A 16,508-nucleotide genomic window follows, 5' to 3' on the forward strand; every position below is an offset into this window, starting at 1 on the left:
CCGGAGTCCGAACGGTCAAGTCAACAATGGCTGTTCGAAGGCTCGACGTCGCCTTGTGCCGGAGAGCCGCGTAGCATGAAAAGTTGTTCCAGTTGCACCTTACCTGTTCTGTACCGAGCTTTTGACACTCGTGACCTGAGTGGTGGAACGGCGAGGACGGATGTGTGCACTGGGGACTACTTGGTGGAGGACGACCTTCAACAATGCTCTGGAACCATGAAATTCATTGATCTGTGGTTCAGAAACATCATGAGTGGCAGTGACTGCCTGAAAAATTAGACTCGCTATGCATCGCTACCCAAGCTGGTGTCTGAAAACAACATAACGCCATCCCGAGCAGAAGAACCTACACCAACGCCACGTCGCTCGTAACTTGACCTAGCCATTGGTGCCGAGCTGAAAATCCTCATCACAGTCTTGACTCCCTAGGACTCCTCGCCTTCTCATTCCTCCTCAGCTCATGCACCTCCCGTTCCCCAGCCTCACCCACCCCATCAACACCAAACTGTCCGATCGTCCCCACGAACCGTCCCTCCTGATACACCTTCCAAGCATCATCCACCACTTTCTGCGCATCATAACTAAACAAGAACTTCTGGAACACCGGATCTCTCCAGCGGTTCTGATACCCTTCAAACGGCTTGTCCTGGAACGCAAGCATCTGTCTATCACGCTCCTTTTGCCGTGGCCCATCGTGCAAATGATAAATCTTTTGTCCAGCATACGAACTACCCGCCACAACAGCGGTCGCTCGGGGCTTCCGTATCGTTTCATAAATCGTCAACAAATCCGGCACTTGGTGCGCATGTTCAACCTTTTCAAATAGATGAGCTAAGACTGCAGCATCTTCAACGGCCTGAGCTGCGCCCTGCGCAAGGTAAGGCAGGGTGGCGTGGCACGCATCTCCCAACAAAGTGAACCGTCCCGAAGGGTGAGACCAGGACATCATCTCCCTGGAATTCTGGAGCCGCCATTTCGATGTATCATGGCACAACTCAAGCAATGCGCGCAGTTTGGGGTCCCACTCCTTGAAGATGGCGTGCATCTCCTCCAAATCGGCCTTTTGCTGGTTGACGAATTTAGGCAAGTTGTCGGGGCATGCAATGACAATGTTGTACAGGTTGCCGCCCTTGAGAAGATAGCAAACGACATGCGAGCTGGGGCCTAGCCAGAAATTGATGTTCGGCACGGCGACCAAATCGGCCAGCAGGGGATGTTTCTTCATGTCCTCGGCTGGCACAGTGATGCGATACGCCAAGTCGCCTGTGAGATGTGGTGGATCGGGATGGCCAAGCAGCGCTTCGCGACATACGCTTTTCAACCCATCCGCGCCGATAATCAGATCGCAAAGGAAAGGGTCCTTGCGGTTCTTGACGTGGACCGCTGGACGCTCAAAGTCGATCCCTGTCACGAAACTGTCGAGTTGGATGTCCACGCCCAGTTTCCGAGCCTCCTCCACCATGATTTTGTGGTAGTCGGCGCGATGGATGTGCAGATAAGGATATCCATAGACGTCCTCGCATATTGGAATCAAGGGCTGAGACGAGAGAACTTTTCCGTCACGGTAAGATCGCATAATGACATTGTTGGGGCGAACCGAGACTTTTTCGATGGCCGGTAGGATGTCCCATCGTGCGAGGATTCTAGTGCTGTTTGGTGGAATCTGAATACCTGCTCCTACTTCTCCTAGTTGGGGAGCTTGTTCGAGGATGGTGACTTTGTGCCCGGCTCTAGCGATACCAATGGCCGCTGCCAGACCACCAAGGCCAGCGCCGATGATGCCGACGTGAAGCTGTAATTTCCCCATTGCAACCGTGGATGTCAATTACTCGTCTGTGACAATGGATGTGGGATGAATGACGCAAGGCCTCTCCAGCACGATAGCCTACCAAGCCAAAACGCAGAAAGAAATAGAAGTACACAATACCGTCAGCGGAGGAATAAAAACGACGTGGGCAAGTCAACAGCAATATATCCAGCATCACATCATCAGAATCGCCGACCTTCACTGCCGGAAAGCACTACCGAAGTGCTCAATACACGACAGCGGCAGTGAAAGGGAACCACAACCCCCAATGATGGCAAGTCCCGGGTAGGAAAGTTCCCACGGCAGATATTCCGTGGTCGTGGTCACCACAGGTACGATAAGGGCATCCCAGGGACGGGCAACACGGCTAAAAATCCACGGACTCCAAGGCTCCAAGTGATGCAAGGCTCGGCAGTTGAATAGGCACTTACAGTGAGTAAAGTTACTGCATTTATGGCATGCATGCCCGTGGCGTGACTGTGGCTCCGCTACCCAGCCGCCTCTATGTGCCGAAACTCAGAGTTACAGTCGTAAACCGTGCTCAAAACCTCAATGAATGGCAGATGTGCCCACTAGTTGGGGTAAGGCCAGCCTGGGGTAGTACAGTGAATATGCCGACGTTCGAGCCTTGCTGCATCAGAGTCTTGAAAGACGACTATCCTCTATCAATACCACCTCTAGTAGGATCGTGTTCCATACTGACACGATCCCAACTCCATTCCCATTCTATGATGTGCCCACCACCTGTCCTGGTGACTGTGGCATTAAGATTACCATTACTCACTCGCAAGTGCGCCCTAACTTGTAGGGCATGTCTTCTATCCTCCTTTTCTCTATTTCTCGTTTCCAATACTCCCAATCCAGGAGAAACCCAGTACGTGCGCCGTGATAGCACGCCATAGTCTGCAAACCCAATACCTCTCAGGCAGCATCAGTTCCCATTTTCTGGAAATCCAGGACGTCTCCAGCAGCATTGTTGGCACAGCTAAATGGGGTCTTGCCACCAGTTCCATTCTCGATCATGCTGGAAATGCTGGCATACAATCCAACCACACACTGCGTGACTGTTAGCATTGTTGTCAGAGTCGCTTCCGAGACAAACTTACCAGAACAGCTCCCATGAGAATCTGCAAAACGTTGACCAGAAACAAGAACGACTTCCGCTTGCTCCAGCTTTCTCGAGGGACAATCTTCCATGACCGTCGCGTGAGGTTCATCTTCATCCAGAACATACCACTGAGGCCAAAGGTGAACCAACTGGCAAAGAGTGCACTGGTCAAACCCAACAGATCATTGAAAACAGGAACCGCTTCGGCAATAAGCCAGGCAGCGAGCCAGGAGCCGGTGCAGATGCCAACCCAAATGCCATAAGATTTCCATGACTTTTGATGCATCAAATCATCGGTCCGGTTTCGCAATAGTCGCACATACAGGTATTTGACACCAACATGACCATTGACAACACCGGCAATAACAATGGTGGGAATGGCGATGCCGTAGGCAACCTTCTTCACGACGTTGCCAGCACTGTCTAGTGCAGGGCTCCTGACATTGTCTCCGGCATAATAGTACACCACAACCGCGGTGATGATGTACATGCTGATGTCGCTGCATTGCAAAAGAGCCAAAGCTTTAGGAAAGTCCTCAGGCTTCCGCAGTTCGGAGATGAACGTGAAGAAGGCGACATGGCCGGCGTATGCAAAGACCATGTTTGCGACGGCGAGAAATCCATCCTGGAAGCCGAGGCCTGGTCTAGGCCAGAGTCGGACATGCAGCGTGGTCTCTCCTGGGGCCAAGCCGGGCTTGGTGATGCTAACTCCAATCATGGTAATCATGACGGCACCAATGATACTGAGGAAGCTGACGACAGAGTAGTAGGACAAGTTCTTGAGAGTACGTGGCAGTGTGCAAAGGAAGCTCAGAATGGTGCCGACGACCATCCAAACGATCGTGCAAGCTCCATGGCCCGTAATGGCGTTCATCATGATGGAGAAAGTCAGGATGTGGCTGCCCATGACGAAGATATAGAACAAGAATTGACCCCAGCCGAGAATTTCACCTCCCCAACGGCCGAAAAGGACTTCTCCGGCACAGCCCATCGAGTGAATATGAGGATATCGCATCTTGAACTGACCGATGACATAGCCGGAGTAGGATGCCAGGGCTCCGAGAGCGAGGAGAAGGATCAAGCCGGGTATGATTCCAACCTGCGAGATAGCTTGAGGAAGTGACAGGATACCAAGGGAGATGGTCTCCGCAACCATGACCATGCCGGCTTGCCTGAATGACAGTTAGTTGTGCAACTTGCAAAAACGACACGGTGCGCTTGTGACGTACCACCAGACCATAGACTTGTACTCCACGCCACCTTCAATAGAACTGGCCATGGGATCATGTTTGGCCGTGGGATCGGGATCACGTTCCTTATATGGCGGAAGAGCTGCCAACATGTCAATAACTCCTCAGTATCTTCGACCTCATATGATGTATACCTCCAGTCTCGTCAGAATTCGGCGTGCGGTCACCCTGTACTGCGGTGTTGGGGGTAGGAGTGGCGTCGGAATTGTTGCGAGATGCTTCGTTAATAACAGCATCATTGTCCTTTTCCGCTTCAGGTTTCTTGTTGTTGTTATTGAAGAAAGAAGTGATAGAATCCTTCATTAGGCCCTTGCGCCAGGAGCCGCTGGAAACGCTAGGTTGAGATGCCATCTTCGGCCGCTGAGAGCAAGGACGATGTAATTGGGTGAGCAGGAGCTTTGAGACTTGTCAGCGATGTACTGAACGAGCATGAAAGGCATCTTACTGGGCAGCCTTTAGCAGAGAGATGGTATCTCGATAATGTATTTGGTGAAACGATGTTGAAAAGGAAGACGTGCTTCTCTACACATGCGTCCTGGAGATGAGGACACAAAGGATAGGAGTAGAGGGAGGTGGAAGAAAGGAAACAGGGAAGGGAAAAGAATACCGCCCCTACTTATGCGAGAACGTGTAAAGGTGTTGAATCGTACATCAGATGAAGCGTTCCAAAGTGCGGACAAAGTAAAGAATGCCTGGTTGGTTGACCAGAAAAATGTAGCTGGGGAAAGAACCACACAACACGGGGTTGGACAAGGCAACAGCTCCTGATCGGCAGGAACTATCTTGACATTTCAGTGGGAATCACTAAGCCAACATGCAGACCGACATGAGCTAGATGATGGTATTCGTATGGATCCGAAGTCCTCAACACTGTCCACAGACTCCTCCACGTTGATCAGATGCTTGTTTGATAGATCAACCACAACAATTGAAAAGCATCACCTGCATCCGTTCCGGGAAGCTTGAGTTTGAAGTGCATCCTGTCGTGGTGATCAACAATCATTTGTTGGCTGGAGACTCGGATCCCATCACGGGATTCTGACCAGGTTCCAGCTTGGAGTCGCTTTCGAGAGTATCTGCAGGGCCATCTACAAGCTGTCAGCGACATCGGCGTGCAAGCTCTGCCAAACTTACCAAATCTCGAATACAGCTTCCGCTCGTACTCATCTGTGAATACGGCTCTTCCACTCTCAACGTCCTTTCTCGAAGCACCCAGCTTGCTCTTCGGGAGACCCATGGAGGCCAGGAATGCAACACTTTCCTTCCATTCAAGATCCTTCCTCTTGCTATCCCACTTCAGCTCGTCGGCCATCAGGTCGATAACCCTGGGTAATGCTTCCAGTGCGGCTTGAGCGTTGAGAAATGCAAGGCGGGTCCGTCTTGCGATGACATCAACCGCGCGCTGGGCAAACTCATGTCGAACAGCGTATCGTACTTCTCCGTCCACAAAAGGATACAGGGCAGAAATCCGCTCGCCTCGAATAGGATATCTAGCATTGGTGGGGCTCGAAAGTGCAGCCACGGTCCAGGCACGATCGCCGTACGCTTCAGCCAAATGTTTCGCCACGTCGGTCTCAAGGCCAAAATGTTGGATCAGGCTGATAAAGAGTGTCTTCGAATATCCATGGGCGCCCACAAGGCGGACCTGATGGGTCTGGCATTTTCCGTCTAAGGGCGCAGCATCGTTGACCATTTCCGTACCACTGACCCTCCTCGGTGTAGTCAGAGGCTTTGTCTGCAATTTGAATTGCTTGATGGCTTCGTCCACGGCGTCTTCTGCCATTTGTCGATACGTTGTCCATTTTCCACCCGCACACGTGAGCAGGCCTGAATCTGAGACTGTGACAAGGTGATTCCGCACCAGCGACTGGGTATTTTTCGCCTTGGGGTCTTTGACCAGTGGTCGAATACCTGACCAGGCAGCCAGAACATCTCCACGGCGCACGTTGATGTCTGGGGACAAGTAGCCTTTGATTTCATTCAGGATCCAGCCGATTTCGTCCTCGCCAGCAATAGGATGCTGGGTGATATTGCATGGCGCATCGGTGGTGCCTGCAATCGTGTTGCCTTGCCAGGGTAGGAAAAAGATGACACGCCCATCTGATGTAGCAGGATCAATCAGACCCATCGAGTTCTTCTGTGGACTGTAATATCCAGGAAGGACAACATGCACACCCGAACTCGGAGCGACAATCTCCATCACTTTCTGATCGTCCATTTTGCGGATCGAGTCACAGAACGGGCCAGTCGCGTTGATGACACCTTTTGCGCGTATGGTGATCGGAGAGGTCGATTTGCCATTCTTCTCTGCAATCACATCTCGAGCAAGGACACCGTTCAATCTGCCGTTTTGATCTTTCGTCAAGCTAATGACTTCCATATGGTTCACCACCGTCGCACCGTAAAGCGCAGCAGTGGCCGCGATGGAGATGTTCATGCGGCTATCGTTGTGAGCTCCGTCGTAGTACACCAAAGCACCTATCAGATTGTCCGTCTTCAACATGGGAAACGCGTCCAAAGCCTTGCTCTTCGTCAAGAAGTAACTGGTCTCAATCCCTTCACTTCCTGCCAAGAAGTCATAGAACTTCGTCCCGGCCCAAAAGTAAGGTGCCTGATACCATTTCTGCAACGGGATCATGATCGGAAGCCATGTCGAAAGATGAGGCGCGGTATCCAAGAAGTATTTTCTTTCGCGCAGTGCTTCCTTGACCAAGGCATATTGATTGTAGTCGAGTTCCCATACAGCCTTTTCCAGATACCGAACTCCTCCGTGCACAAGCTTGGTGCTTTTGCTACTCGTCCCCGCAGCAAAGTCATCACGCTCGACAAGAGCAACTTTGAGGCCTCGAGTAGCAGCATCGAGGGCGATCCCAGACCCTGTAGCTCCACCACCGATGATGAGAAGGTCGTAAGGTTCTCCGGCTTCCTGGTCGGCCGCTAACACATTGTCCTTGTCTTCGCTTGTTGCACCTTTAAGTCGATCAAAACTGTTTTTCAATTGCTGAGTGACGGGAGTCTCAGAAGCTGCCCCAACCAGACCACCACTTTTTCTTAGATCGTCAATCTGCTGTGCACGCGACTTGATCAAGGGGAACTTCGGGGGTATGATCTTTCCATCTTCTGTCCGCCGCACGGGAACCGCCGCGCCCTGTGAGCCCGGGATATTGATGGGACGATATGATACATAGAAAACGGTTGCGCCTACTCCCGCTAGGGCAGCCGCTGAGTAGAGGAGAGGCTTGAGGAATCGACGGGTAGATGCAGGACGAGCGCCGGAGGCCATAGCGGTCTAGGAGGAAGGCTGAGCCTCCGTGGGATCAGCCGTCGGCGGGTCAAGCTTGTCTACACGAGACAAGAAGGTCTTTGAAGATGGTCCGGATGGTCTTGGAAGGGGTCTATTCCGCTTCCGCTGCCATAGTCCGCATTGTCAGGGTGGGGTCGACTGGTAACGAAGTAGTAGCAATAGAAGCGCGGCTAGCACGCTACAGGTAAGGTAAAGCAACGCTCAGGATGAATATGGCGACATTCAAGGAGAGGAAATCCGGGGGAGCGACGTTGAAAGGAGGTCAACGCAGTTACGAAGCGGCAGTCTGGAGGACGAGTCAAAGCGCATTCTGCTTTTTCGGGGACGGTTGATATGGGGCATGATGCATTCAACATGTCATGGCTAAATGAAACGAGCTGCATCTCGGTGTTGAATCCCCGAGTTGACCAGGGATGGCCCAAGTCAAGGGAAGCCTTCCACCCCTCCTTAATTGGACGCCGCATTTTCTCTATTACTGTATCTCCGCTCTCTCGCTTTCAACTTGTTGGAAAACATGTGAAAGCAGCAGTCCAAATCAATATCAAAAGGACATATCGACATGTGACTCAGGTGGTCATTCAATAAGTCAACCCCTCGCTTTTGGTTCCCCAAGGTAGTTTTGTTCCTCCAATGTAGCTTTGGAGGCCTCTTTTGAGTAGGGGTATATACAAAACTCGATGCGACTACGCAGGCTCATTGTGGCCGTTAACATTAGCTTTTCTCTCCAATGCCTCGATGTCGATCTTTTGCGCGGCAGCACTCCCGCTGGTCGCCAAGTTCGTCTGGGAGGGTGCAGAAGCATCAAAGCCCCTGTTGGAGCTGTCTCCGTGGTTGAGGTTCAGGCCCTCGAGAGCCTCCAATTCGGCCTGCGAAAACTCTCGGACGTGGTGTGGTTTGAACGGTACGGGTGTCGATACTCGCGAAGTCAAAAACTGTCGGATAGGTCAGTATCATGCCGTTGTCAGCACTGGATGGAATACATACTGAGCTTGCCGCGCTCAACATCGCAATCAAGGAAGCTTGAACCACATCTTCGTGGATACCCACTCCCCACACCTTCTCGTGTGAACTGCTTGCCGTACACTCTATGTAGGTTGCAGCTTTCACGTCGCTACCCTCACCAATGGCATGTTCTTTGTAGTCGTTCACAGCCAGGTCGATGCCTATTGTGGAAAGAGCATTGGCCAAGGACGAAAGGGCACCATTGCCGACACCGACAATGGGATGTTGAACTCCATCAATGGCAACGATACCAGCAAACTGTCGCTTCGCGGTAGACGTGTTCTGAGCCGGGGCCACGGTCTGTGGGGGTTGACCGACTGATGGAGCTTTGGTTTGAGGGGCCGGCGATGTCGTTCTCAAAGCTGTGATGTTGTAATCGACCAAGGTAAATCGAGGGTTCTTGTTGAGGTGATATGATTCCTCAAACAAAGCCTGAATTTCTCGGGGTAGCAATTCTCGGCCTTTGGCATCCGCGTCTTTCTGGACGATTTTGCTGAAAGCGATCTGGAGCCCTCTAGGCAGGTCAAGCTCCAAGCTGCGTTGAATGACCCAAGCGACACCGCCCTTGCCAGATTGTGAATTGACGCGAATAACAGCCTCGTATGTTCGGCCAATATCTTGGGGGTCGAGTGGCAGATACGGAACCTGCCATGGAGACTCGTGAGTGGCTTTGAGGGTCTTCCGCTCTTGGAAGCCCTTCTTGATAGCATCTTGGTGCGAACCACTGAATGCACAAACAACCAATGCGCCTCCGTACGGCCACCTTTCGTTGACCGGGATCTTGGTGGATTCCTCGCAGACCCGGATGACTTTCTGAATGTCACTGAAGTCGATGTTGGGCCAGATGCCCTGGGTATAGAGGTTCAGGGCCAAAGTGACAAGATCCACGTTACCCGTCCGTTCTCCATTGCCGAACAGAGTTCCCTCAACTCGGTCAGCACCCGCCATCTGAGCAAGTTCGGAGGCGGCCACGGCACAGCCACGATCATTATGACAATGCACAGAGACCGCAAATTTCTCCCGCTCCGTCATATGGGTGCAGAAATACTCAACCTGATCTGCAAAGACGTTGGGCGTAGCCATTTCCACTGTTGCTGGAAGATTGAATATCAGCTTTTCGCCCTCGGTGGGTCCCCAGGCTTCCTTGACAGCCTCACATACGCGAACAGCATACTCTGGAGATGTGTCGGAGAACGTCTCGGGGGAGAATTGATACAGCCACTGGGTGCCCGCATGTGAAGGGTCGTCCTTGGTGATTGACCGCGCGAACTTGGTGCATTTTACTGCCAGGGCAAGACTTTCTTCCTCGGTCATGCCAAAGACCACCCTCCGGAAACATTCGCTCGTGGCGAGGTAGATATGTAGAATAGCCTTCTTCGCGCCTCTTAAGGACTCGACCGTACGTCGGATCAGATCTTCTCGACAGGGGGACAGAACTTGTAGGTAAACATCGTCGGGGACCAGCTCCGGCGTTTCGACCAAATGTCTCGTGAAGTCGAAGTCGGTCTGTGAAGCGGAGGGAAATGAGACCTCAATCTCCTTATAGCCGAGTTCAACAAGCATTTTGAAGAAGCGCAGTTTTTGTTGACCATCCTTGAGCAGAACATTAGCTTTACTGCCAAGTGTACAATTTTGTTCGTCATACCATGGGATCAGGCAAGCTCTGGTTTCCATCTCGCAAGTCGGTGGCCAGCCACCTAGGAGGGTTGTCAATGGACCGCGAGGGCCATTGCCGGGAGGGCAGGTCGAGAGGCCTAAATTTGCGGTATTTCTTCCATGGTTCTCGAAGCCTGTGCAAACGTCAGTATAGAAAACCCACGCCTAGGAACAGTCACTTATACATAGGCATGATTGCGACCTGGAAGGGGGACCTGGTCAGCAGTGTCTCCCAGGGAATTATGTCTTTGCAGGCGGCTTCGAGTGCGGAGGTGGCGTAGGGACCGGTGATCGCGGTGGTGAACGAGGAGACCCTGGGTTGATCGAATGGAATCACGATTGTGCAAAGGTGCCAGATGAGATGCCTGGCTCAGGATATATATCACGGCCACGTATCGAAGCGAGGAAGCAATTCAATGCAGAATGACTCAGAAGTCTTCGGTTCGGACATTTGCAAAAAGTTTTGATATCGTGGGGCAGCGCAGGCGCAGGGACCGACAAGCCGAGAAGCGAGAAGCCGTTACTCGTAGACAGGATTTGTGGGGTAATCATCCTATCGATACGAGGTAGGGTACCAAGTAGCCGCTTCTAAACGAATCTATGCGAACTGCTTCATACTGTATTACTGGTGTGATCCGACCAGTTTTCGATGAGCTAGAGTATATCCATATGCCCTACTGCGTATGTATCCTCGGGAAGCCAATCTTTTCTCGGGACCCTGCAACTTCCGCAAATCGGAGGACCTAATCATCGAGTCCCATAACCTAGCGGCGGCACGGCCAACGTTGTCTGAAGAATCCATACTGTTCAAAGATTACTGGGCCAAAGGCAGCTCCGCCTACACCGACCATGTGGATGTAATTGTCGCTTGCTTCGGATGGGACATAGTCACGGCTCTCGTGTTCACTCCACCAGCAATGGAATCCGACCCGTGCCATGTGTAGTATGCTTAGAGGTTGCTTTGCTTCCTTCTCCCGGTGACGTAAACGGAGACTCGATGACCACAGCGATGGCCTCCTTCACGGTACCGCTTCCAAGTGCTGGAGACAGCGATCCATGCTTGCGCTTTGTCGGATTGGAAAGCGACCTTTCCCTGATGGTATTCAGCGACTTCGATCTAGCTCCCAGCAGTGCCAGGCTGTGATCTTTGTTTGTATCACTTGGTATCCGAGACATCGGGGGATTCATGGCGGCTGCTCCTTCTGCTCTGTTCTCAGTGTTGATTTCCAAAGATTGGCTGGGGTGTCGTTCCTTGTCATCCACAATCCTGATCCAAGAGCTGTCGTCGCAGTTGTCATCTAGCCCAATCTTCTGAACCTGCGTCTGCTCATTGAGCGCATCGGCCTCTTGGTCGGCAGCGGACTGTGGACGGTTGTCCTCCGAGGTTGAACAAGGAGTGTTGGTGGGAGGATCCGTGCCTTGAGCCGGGCTTTGTGAAACACTCAGTGCCTTTAGTAGCGCCTCTTGTCGAGCAGGACTCAATGCTTGGACGATTTCGGCTGGATTGGCCTGATTCATATGCTTGAGAAAATTGACAGGCGCAAAGCTGATCTCTGACATTTCTGTATAACTTGCGCTGTTATCCGTCTTGTAGTCAGGCATGGGAACGTCGTGGCTGCTCGATTGTAGCTGTAGTCGCCTCTGCTGCGTTGATGTACGTGGCGGACAGAGAAAAGGGTCTTCAGATTCAGCGCTGTCTCCGCTCTCGGGTGAGCACTTTCTCATTTGGAAATCAGTCACTTTGCTGACTGGGTCTGACTGCAAGTCGGAGAACGTTTGCGCGTTGAGCCGCTTTTGGAAACTGTTCACTCCATTCGACGACGGTCTACCACTTCTGATGGCTGTGACTGTACGGTTTGGTGAGTGCGAGTGAGTTTCGTGACCAGCAACAGGGGCAAGACGTTCGCCAATTGGTGGTGGCCGCAATGATCGCTTGGATGCTTTCCCGAAAAGTCCAGGATTTGGCCAGGCAATGCCAGAGTACTCGAGAATGTCTGCTCCCTGTGAGCCTCGCGCGCAGAAGCTTCCACAATGAGATCAACTTACTTTGAGGCGCGTGTTGGAACGAGAATGCCACCACATCTCGCAGTCGATCGAACATGAGGTCTCGTGCAGCCGGAGGACTTGTCTCTCTCAACACCCCTTCTGATATGACAACTTTGATCCGGCCGACAGGATCACCCGGTTCCCACTGAGGCTGCTGAAGGATTTCTCTGTGAAACTTAGGGAAGCGAAGACGATGTCCTTTTACAGGCATGTTAGTATTTTCTTGATGAGCGCGATTGAGATGAACCTTTGTCTCCTGAACGCATTGTTAGCTGATAGTGTGAACTTCAGAAATTCAAGTGACCTACCAATGACCTCTGGCCAGATGCCGTCCTCGAATGTTTGCTGACTGAAGACTGCTGTCAGCTTCGCACACCAGAAGTTCTTACAATGGACGAACGTACGCCATCAGTATGCCATCGATGTAGACCCTGGCTTCGAATAGAACTGCTTCATCTGGTGTTTTGTAGCTCAAAAGACGACGTGACGGTTTTGGCTGCTCCCAGCTGTGAATCGAAAGTCGAAAAGACGAACCACGCTCGAGGCTGGCCACGAAACAAGTCAGGATCGGGGTGAGAGTCATGGACTCGAACATTTTCGGGTCGACATCATCCACGGAAGGAAGAGCAGGAATTCGGACGTCTGATATAGTCAGCAGGTCAGTCGACCGATCCCTCCGGGAGAGTCTGAAGTACTCACTCTGGTCAATGGCATAGCACTTCGTGTCAAACTCTTGGATAGGCACCTTCGAGTCTCCAGGAAACAACAACACGTCCCAGGTTTGGTACCTCATGGTTGTTACCTTGTCCGAACTTCAGCGTTCCGCATATGACTCAGGAAGACTCGTGAGGATAGACCACAAGGACTCGAGGTGCTTTTGCAATCATGGCGAAACTGGTGAAAGGATCTAGAGAAGGGACATGGGTGAAACTGAATGCAACCATTGGTTTGTCGTTGCCCCATTCTCGAGCAGTTTGACGTGAGAGCAGGTGCGAGCACAGGCTTGTGTAGTATCGTGCTCGAAGCACTTGACAGCAAGGACGATCCGTGGCGAAGGAGACAAGATCCAAAAGGTTCAAAAAATGAAGGTGCAAGTGAGGTTGATAGACCTACTGCCATGTAAATACTCGAAGATTTCTTCCTAGAATTGCTGCACAACCAGTAAAGCCACATGAGATAACACGCCTGAAAGATCCCATGCCTATACCACACACACATTTGACCCGTTAAATTTATGTCCAATCAATAAGTCATTTTTCGTCCGAGCAGCGGGTATTGTAACCAGGAAAGAAAATATGTCAAGATCAGCATTTCCAAAGAGCAACCACGCACCCTCGCCATCCATGCGTGAGAGACAAGTGTAGAAACAGAACGCCAGCGGATTAATAAGTGATACAAAGGCGTCAAGGACGCCCATCATTCGCCAGGCTCTAGACCAAAATCACCACCGACACCAATGGCCCCGTCAAAATTGAACGTGTCGTCGTTTGTCGTGTTGAGGAAACTATCAAAATCAAAGTTTTCAAGAACATCGCTGTTCTCCAGTGTGCTGAAGTCCAGGTTGAAGTTCTGATCCGGACCAAAGTTGTCAGTAAAGTTGGGTTGCAGATCGGGCTGGTGCATTTGTGGTGGAACGGGAGGCATTGTCTGAGCGGGCGGAGGAGCTTGGTTAGCCGTGGGCATGCCAGGAGCTGGAGCCTTGCCAGCCGGCCCGTTGAAGCCTTGTGGGTGCACTGGGGTGATTGGCGTCGATGGCGTAGGAGTGGCAGGGGGTTCATTCTCGGTGGGGGCATTCGCTGTCGAGTTCTTCTTTGCAGGTTTCTTCTTGTTGCTGTCTTCTTTGGCTTTCTTCGACTTCGGGTTCGGCTTGTTGCCTGTGGAAGGCGTCGGAGGCGCGTTGCTTTGGGGAGAGCCTGGTTGATTGCGTTGAGCGCTATTGGCTACCGGAGCCTGAGGAGGTGGCATCTCGTTCCTTTGTCCAGGTGTACCCATCGGTTGTGGCTGGCCTTGGGACGGTTGCTGGACCATTGGCTGACCTCCCTGGAACTGTCCAGCCATTCTGTTCTGTTGTTGACGAGCCATGGCCTGTTGCATCTCCATAGAAGTAGGCGGTCGACCCATGTTCGGGCCGCCAGGCACGACCATGCCTTGGTTGTCTTTCATAAACATGGCCGGGTTGAAGTCAGACGTCGGCATTCCATTCATGAAGTTCATGCCAGCTGGTGATCTTCCGGCCATTGCCTCAGCAGCCGAGGGTGAGCCTGGCATTCCTCCCATCTGTGGTGTTCGCTTCATTTGATCCGCAGGGTTTGGCGAAGTGCCTGTGCGACTGCCTGATGGTGACATACCGCCGGGCTGCATGCCAACCATAGGAGCACCATCCCTATTGACAGCATTGTCTTGTTCTTGTCGCGCCATCATCAGCCTCTTCTTGTTCTGCTGCTCGAGCAGCATCAACTGCATTTGGTAGTCTTGCAGGGCGTGGTTGCCGCTCTGGCCTCCGCCCGGTGTACCTTGCATCTGTTGGTTGCCCATTCCTTGTTGCCTGTACATTTCCATTTGCATATTGTCGCTAAACTGGGCGGGATTCATGCCTTGCATCATGGGCGAGCCGCCATTCATGTTCATCATGCCATTGGCCATATTGGCCTTTGTGTCGTCAGTGACAGCAAGTAGCAGCATCAATGGGTACGACTTACCTGCATGGGCTTCTGCGGCATAGCGCCGTTCTGTCGAAACTGGGCATTGTTCATGTTGGGGTTGAAGGCATTCTGAATCATCATGTTCTGAGGTGCCACGTTGGGCATTCCTGGCCGCACATTAGGCATCATGCCACCGTTGAACTGTTGACCTTCGAGCCGCGGCCTCTTGGACGGTGACCCACCGTTTTCGCCTTCTGCTGGAGACGAAGGACGGCCGTTCATGTCAACGTCGCCTTGCTCCCGTTGCATCTGCTGCTGTTGCTGAAGCATTGCTGCTTTGTTCATTTGCTGCATTTGCTGAGGGGTTCTGCAAAAGTTTAGTGGTCTGATCGTGGAAAGGGGCAACTGCAAGCTCACATCTTGTTGGCCATATCTCGTGGGATGTTACCGTTCATCAGGTTGTTGCGCATGTTGGCACGCATAGCAAACTGGTTCTGGTTCATCATGCCCGGCCGAGCGAGATTCTGGTTTTGTTGGTTCTCTCTCATGCGCTGCATGTTCTAGACATCATTAATCCGAGGCGGTCAACACATCAACCCTTTGCCAGACTTACCTGGTGTTGCATCAAGTATTGTGCAGCTGGACCCATGTTTGCGCCTTGGCCTCCCTGCATCTTACTCGATCGTTGGTGGGCAGTGAAAAGGTCGGAAAATATGCTGAACCACTCAAACAAAAAGCCGAAGCCAGGCGTGCTCGAATCACTTGCGTGCACGGGTCGAGGTATGTCATCAGGTATATCATCTTTGAGGTCGGTGTCCATGGCATCTGCATCTACCCCATTGACTTCCGCGTCTTTGCGGCGGCCGGGACTTTGCTTGACCGGGGGCTTGGTTCGAACATCGAATTTCTCTTCACGTAACAGACTTCGAGCAATATCGTAGTGCCCCAGCTTGAGAAGGTACTCGTAGATGTAGGTGTTGAGCTGGGCCTTTAATTGTTCCGGGGAGGTGGTTGTGTTGACCTGCATCGCCGGGCTACCATTGTTCATCATCATGCCACCTCCGACGGGGCCACCTGCCACCGCCGCAGGATTCATGCCGGCCATATTCATCATGTATGAGAAGGAAGTCAGAGCCGGGGAGCCGAGCGAACGATAGTGAGGTATGTGAGAGGCCGAAAGACTTCGATCGCAGGATGAGTGTTAGGTGGGTCTTGGGAAGGTCGATTGATCAAGCACTCGCAGATTAGATGCGGAGAGCCGGTCGCAAAACCGACGACGACTTCAAGAGAGCAGAGCCTGTCTCATGTTCGGATCGAGTTTAATGAGCTGCAGAGGTGATTGAATGTTGTCGAGTATAGCGACTGAGGTGACCTAGGATTGAGAGAGGTCCTTTTGACGAAACGCGCCCGCCACGAATTATCGGGATGGACCTGGCAAGCCGGGCTAAGTTGGAGCGCAGGACGGTTTGTACCTGACAGGGGATGCAGTCGAGGACTTTTGGGCTGGTGGACTGCAAGTTCTGAGCCGAATATCGAGACACCGAAAGATGGAGTTGAAAGCGATGAGCACAAGCGTATAGGATGGAGAAAGTAAAGAAGAAGGACCTGATGTGGCGACAGGCGACAGGTGGTGGTGGGCAAGGCAAAAAAGTGAGGTTCAGAATCGTGAGGATTCGGGGTGCTTGGTTAGGCT

At 52.2% G+C, this 16,508-nt stretch overlaps 6 protein-coding genes across 6 annotated transcripts; all 6 read right to left on the bottom strand.

The window, feature by feature from the left end:
• Nucleotides 1–237: 237 nt before the first annotated feature.
• EDD37DRAFT_615714 (salicylate hydroxylase) lies at nt 238–2,211 on the bottom strand. Its single transcript, XM_062815620.1, has one exon. It carries the CDS (start codon nt 1,805–1,807, stop codon nt 410–412), a length of 1,398 nt encoding a protein of 465 aa, XP_062674865.1. The 5' UTR covers nt 1,808–2,211; the 3' UTR covers nt 238–409.
• Nucleotides 2,212–2,718: 507 nt separating this feature from the next.
• Nucleotides 2,719–4,864, bottom strand: EDD37DRAFT_30856 (transmembrane amino acid transporter protein-domain-containing protein). The gene is made up of 5 exons (XM_062811300.1): nt 4,611–4,864; nt 4,300–4,561; nt 4,145–4,247; nt 2,914–4,087; nt 2,719–2,863 (listed from the first exon to the last, which is right to left on the bottom strand). The coding sequence occupies exons 2-5, from the start codon at nt 4,514–4,516 to the stop codon at nt 2,729–2,731; spliced, it is 1,629 nt and encodes a 542-aa protein (XP_062674866.1). The 5' UTR covers nt 4,517–4,561; nt 4,611–4,864; the 3' UTR covers nt 2,719–2,728.
• Nucleotides 4,865–5,164: 300 nt separating this feature from the next.
• On the bottom strand, nt 5,165–7,448 carry EDD37DRAFT_557786 (glycerol-3-phosphate dehydrogenase; the record flags this gene model as incomplete). The annotated part of the gene is made up of 2 exons (XM_062813721.1): nt 5,165–5,253; nt 5,300–7,448. 2 exons carry the CDS (start codon nt 7,446–7,448, stop codon nt 5,165–5,167), a joined length of 2,238 nt encoding a protein of 745 aa, XP_062674867.1.
• Nucleotides 7,449–7,801: 353 nt separating this feature from the next.
• EDD37DRAFT_615719 (2-isopropylmalate synthase) lies at nt 7,802–10,698 on the bottom strand. The gene is made up of 4 exons (XM_062815621.1): nt 10,313–10,698; nt 10,117–10,261; nt 8,454–10,064; nt 7,802–8,401 (listed from the first exon to the last, which is right to left on the bottom strand). The coding sequence occupies exons 1-4, from the start codon at nt 10,318–10,320 to the stop codon at nt 8,153–8,155; spliced, it is 2,013 nt and encodes a 670-aa protein (XP_062674868.1). The 5' UTR covers nt 10,321–10,698; the 3' UTR covers nt 7,802–8,152.
• Nucleotides 10,699–10,952: 254 nt separating this feature from the next.
• EDD37DRAFT_30955 (uncharacterized protein) lies at nt 10,953–13,277 on the bottom strand. The gene is made up of 6 exons (XM_062811308.1): nt 12,873–13,277; nt 12,578–12,815; nt 12,482–12,522; nt 12,421–12,429; nt 12,174–12,371; nt 10,953–12,121 (listed from the first exon to the last, which is right to left on the bottom strand). The coding sequence occupies exons 1-6, from the start codon at nt 12,964–12,966 to the stop codon at nt 11,031–11,033; spliced, it is 1,671 nt and encodes a 556-aa protein (XP_062674869.1). The 5' UTR covers nt 12,967–13,277; the 3' UTR covers nt 10,953–11,030.
• EDD37DRAFT_30971 (uncharacterized protein) lies at nt 13,278–16,221 on the bottom strand. The gene is made up of 4 exons (XM_062811309.1): nt 15,429–16,221; nt 15,233–15,375; nt 14,873–15,182; nt 13,278–14,822 (listed from the first exon to the last, which is right to left on the bottom strand). The coding sequence occupies exons 1-4, from the start codon at nt 15,927–15,929 to the stop codon at nt 13,590–13,592; spliced, it is 2,187 nt and encodes a 728-aa protein (XP_062674870.1). The 5' UTR covers nt 15,930–16,221; the 3' UTR covers nt 13,278–13,589.
• Nucleotides 16,222–16,508: the final 287 nt, after the last annotated feature.

This window comes from Exophiala viscosa, assembly GCF_022695815.1.
Source record: "Exophiala viscosa unplaced genomic scaffold EDD37scaffold_1, whole genome shotgun sequence".
NCBI lineage: Eukaryota > Fungi > Ascomycota > Eurotiomycetes > Chaetothyriales > Herpotrichiellaceae > Exophiala > Exophiala viscosa.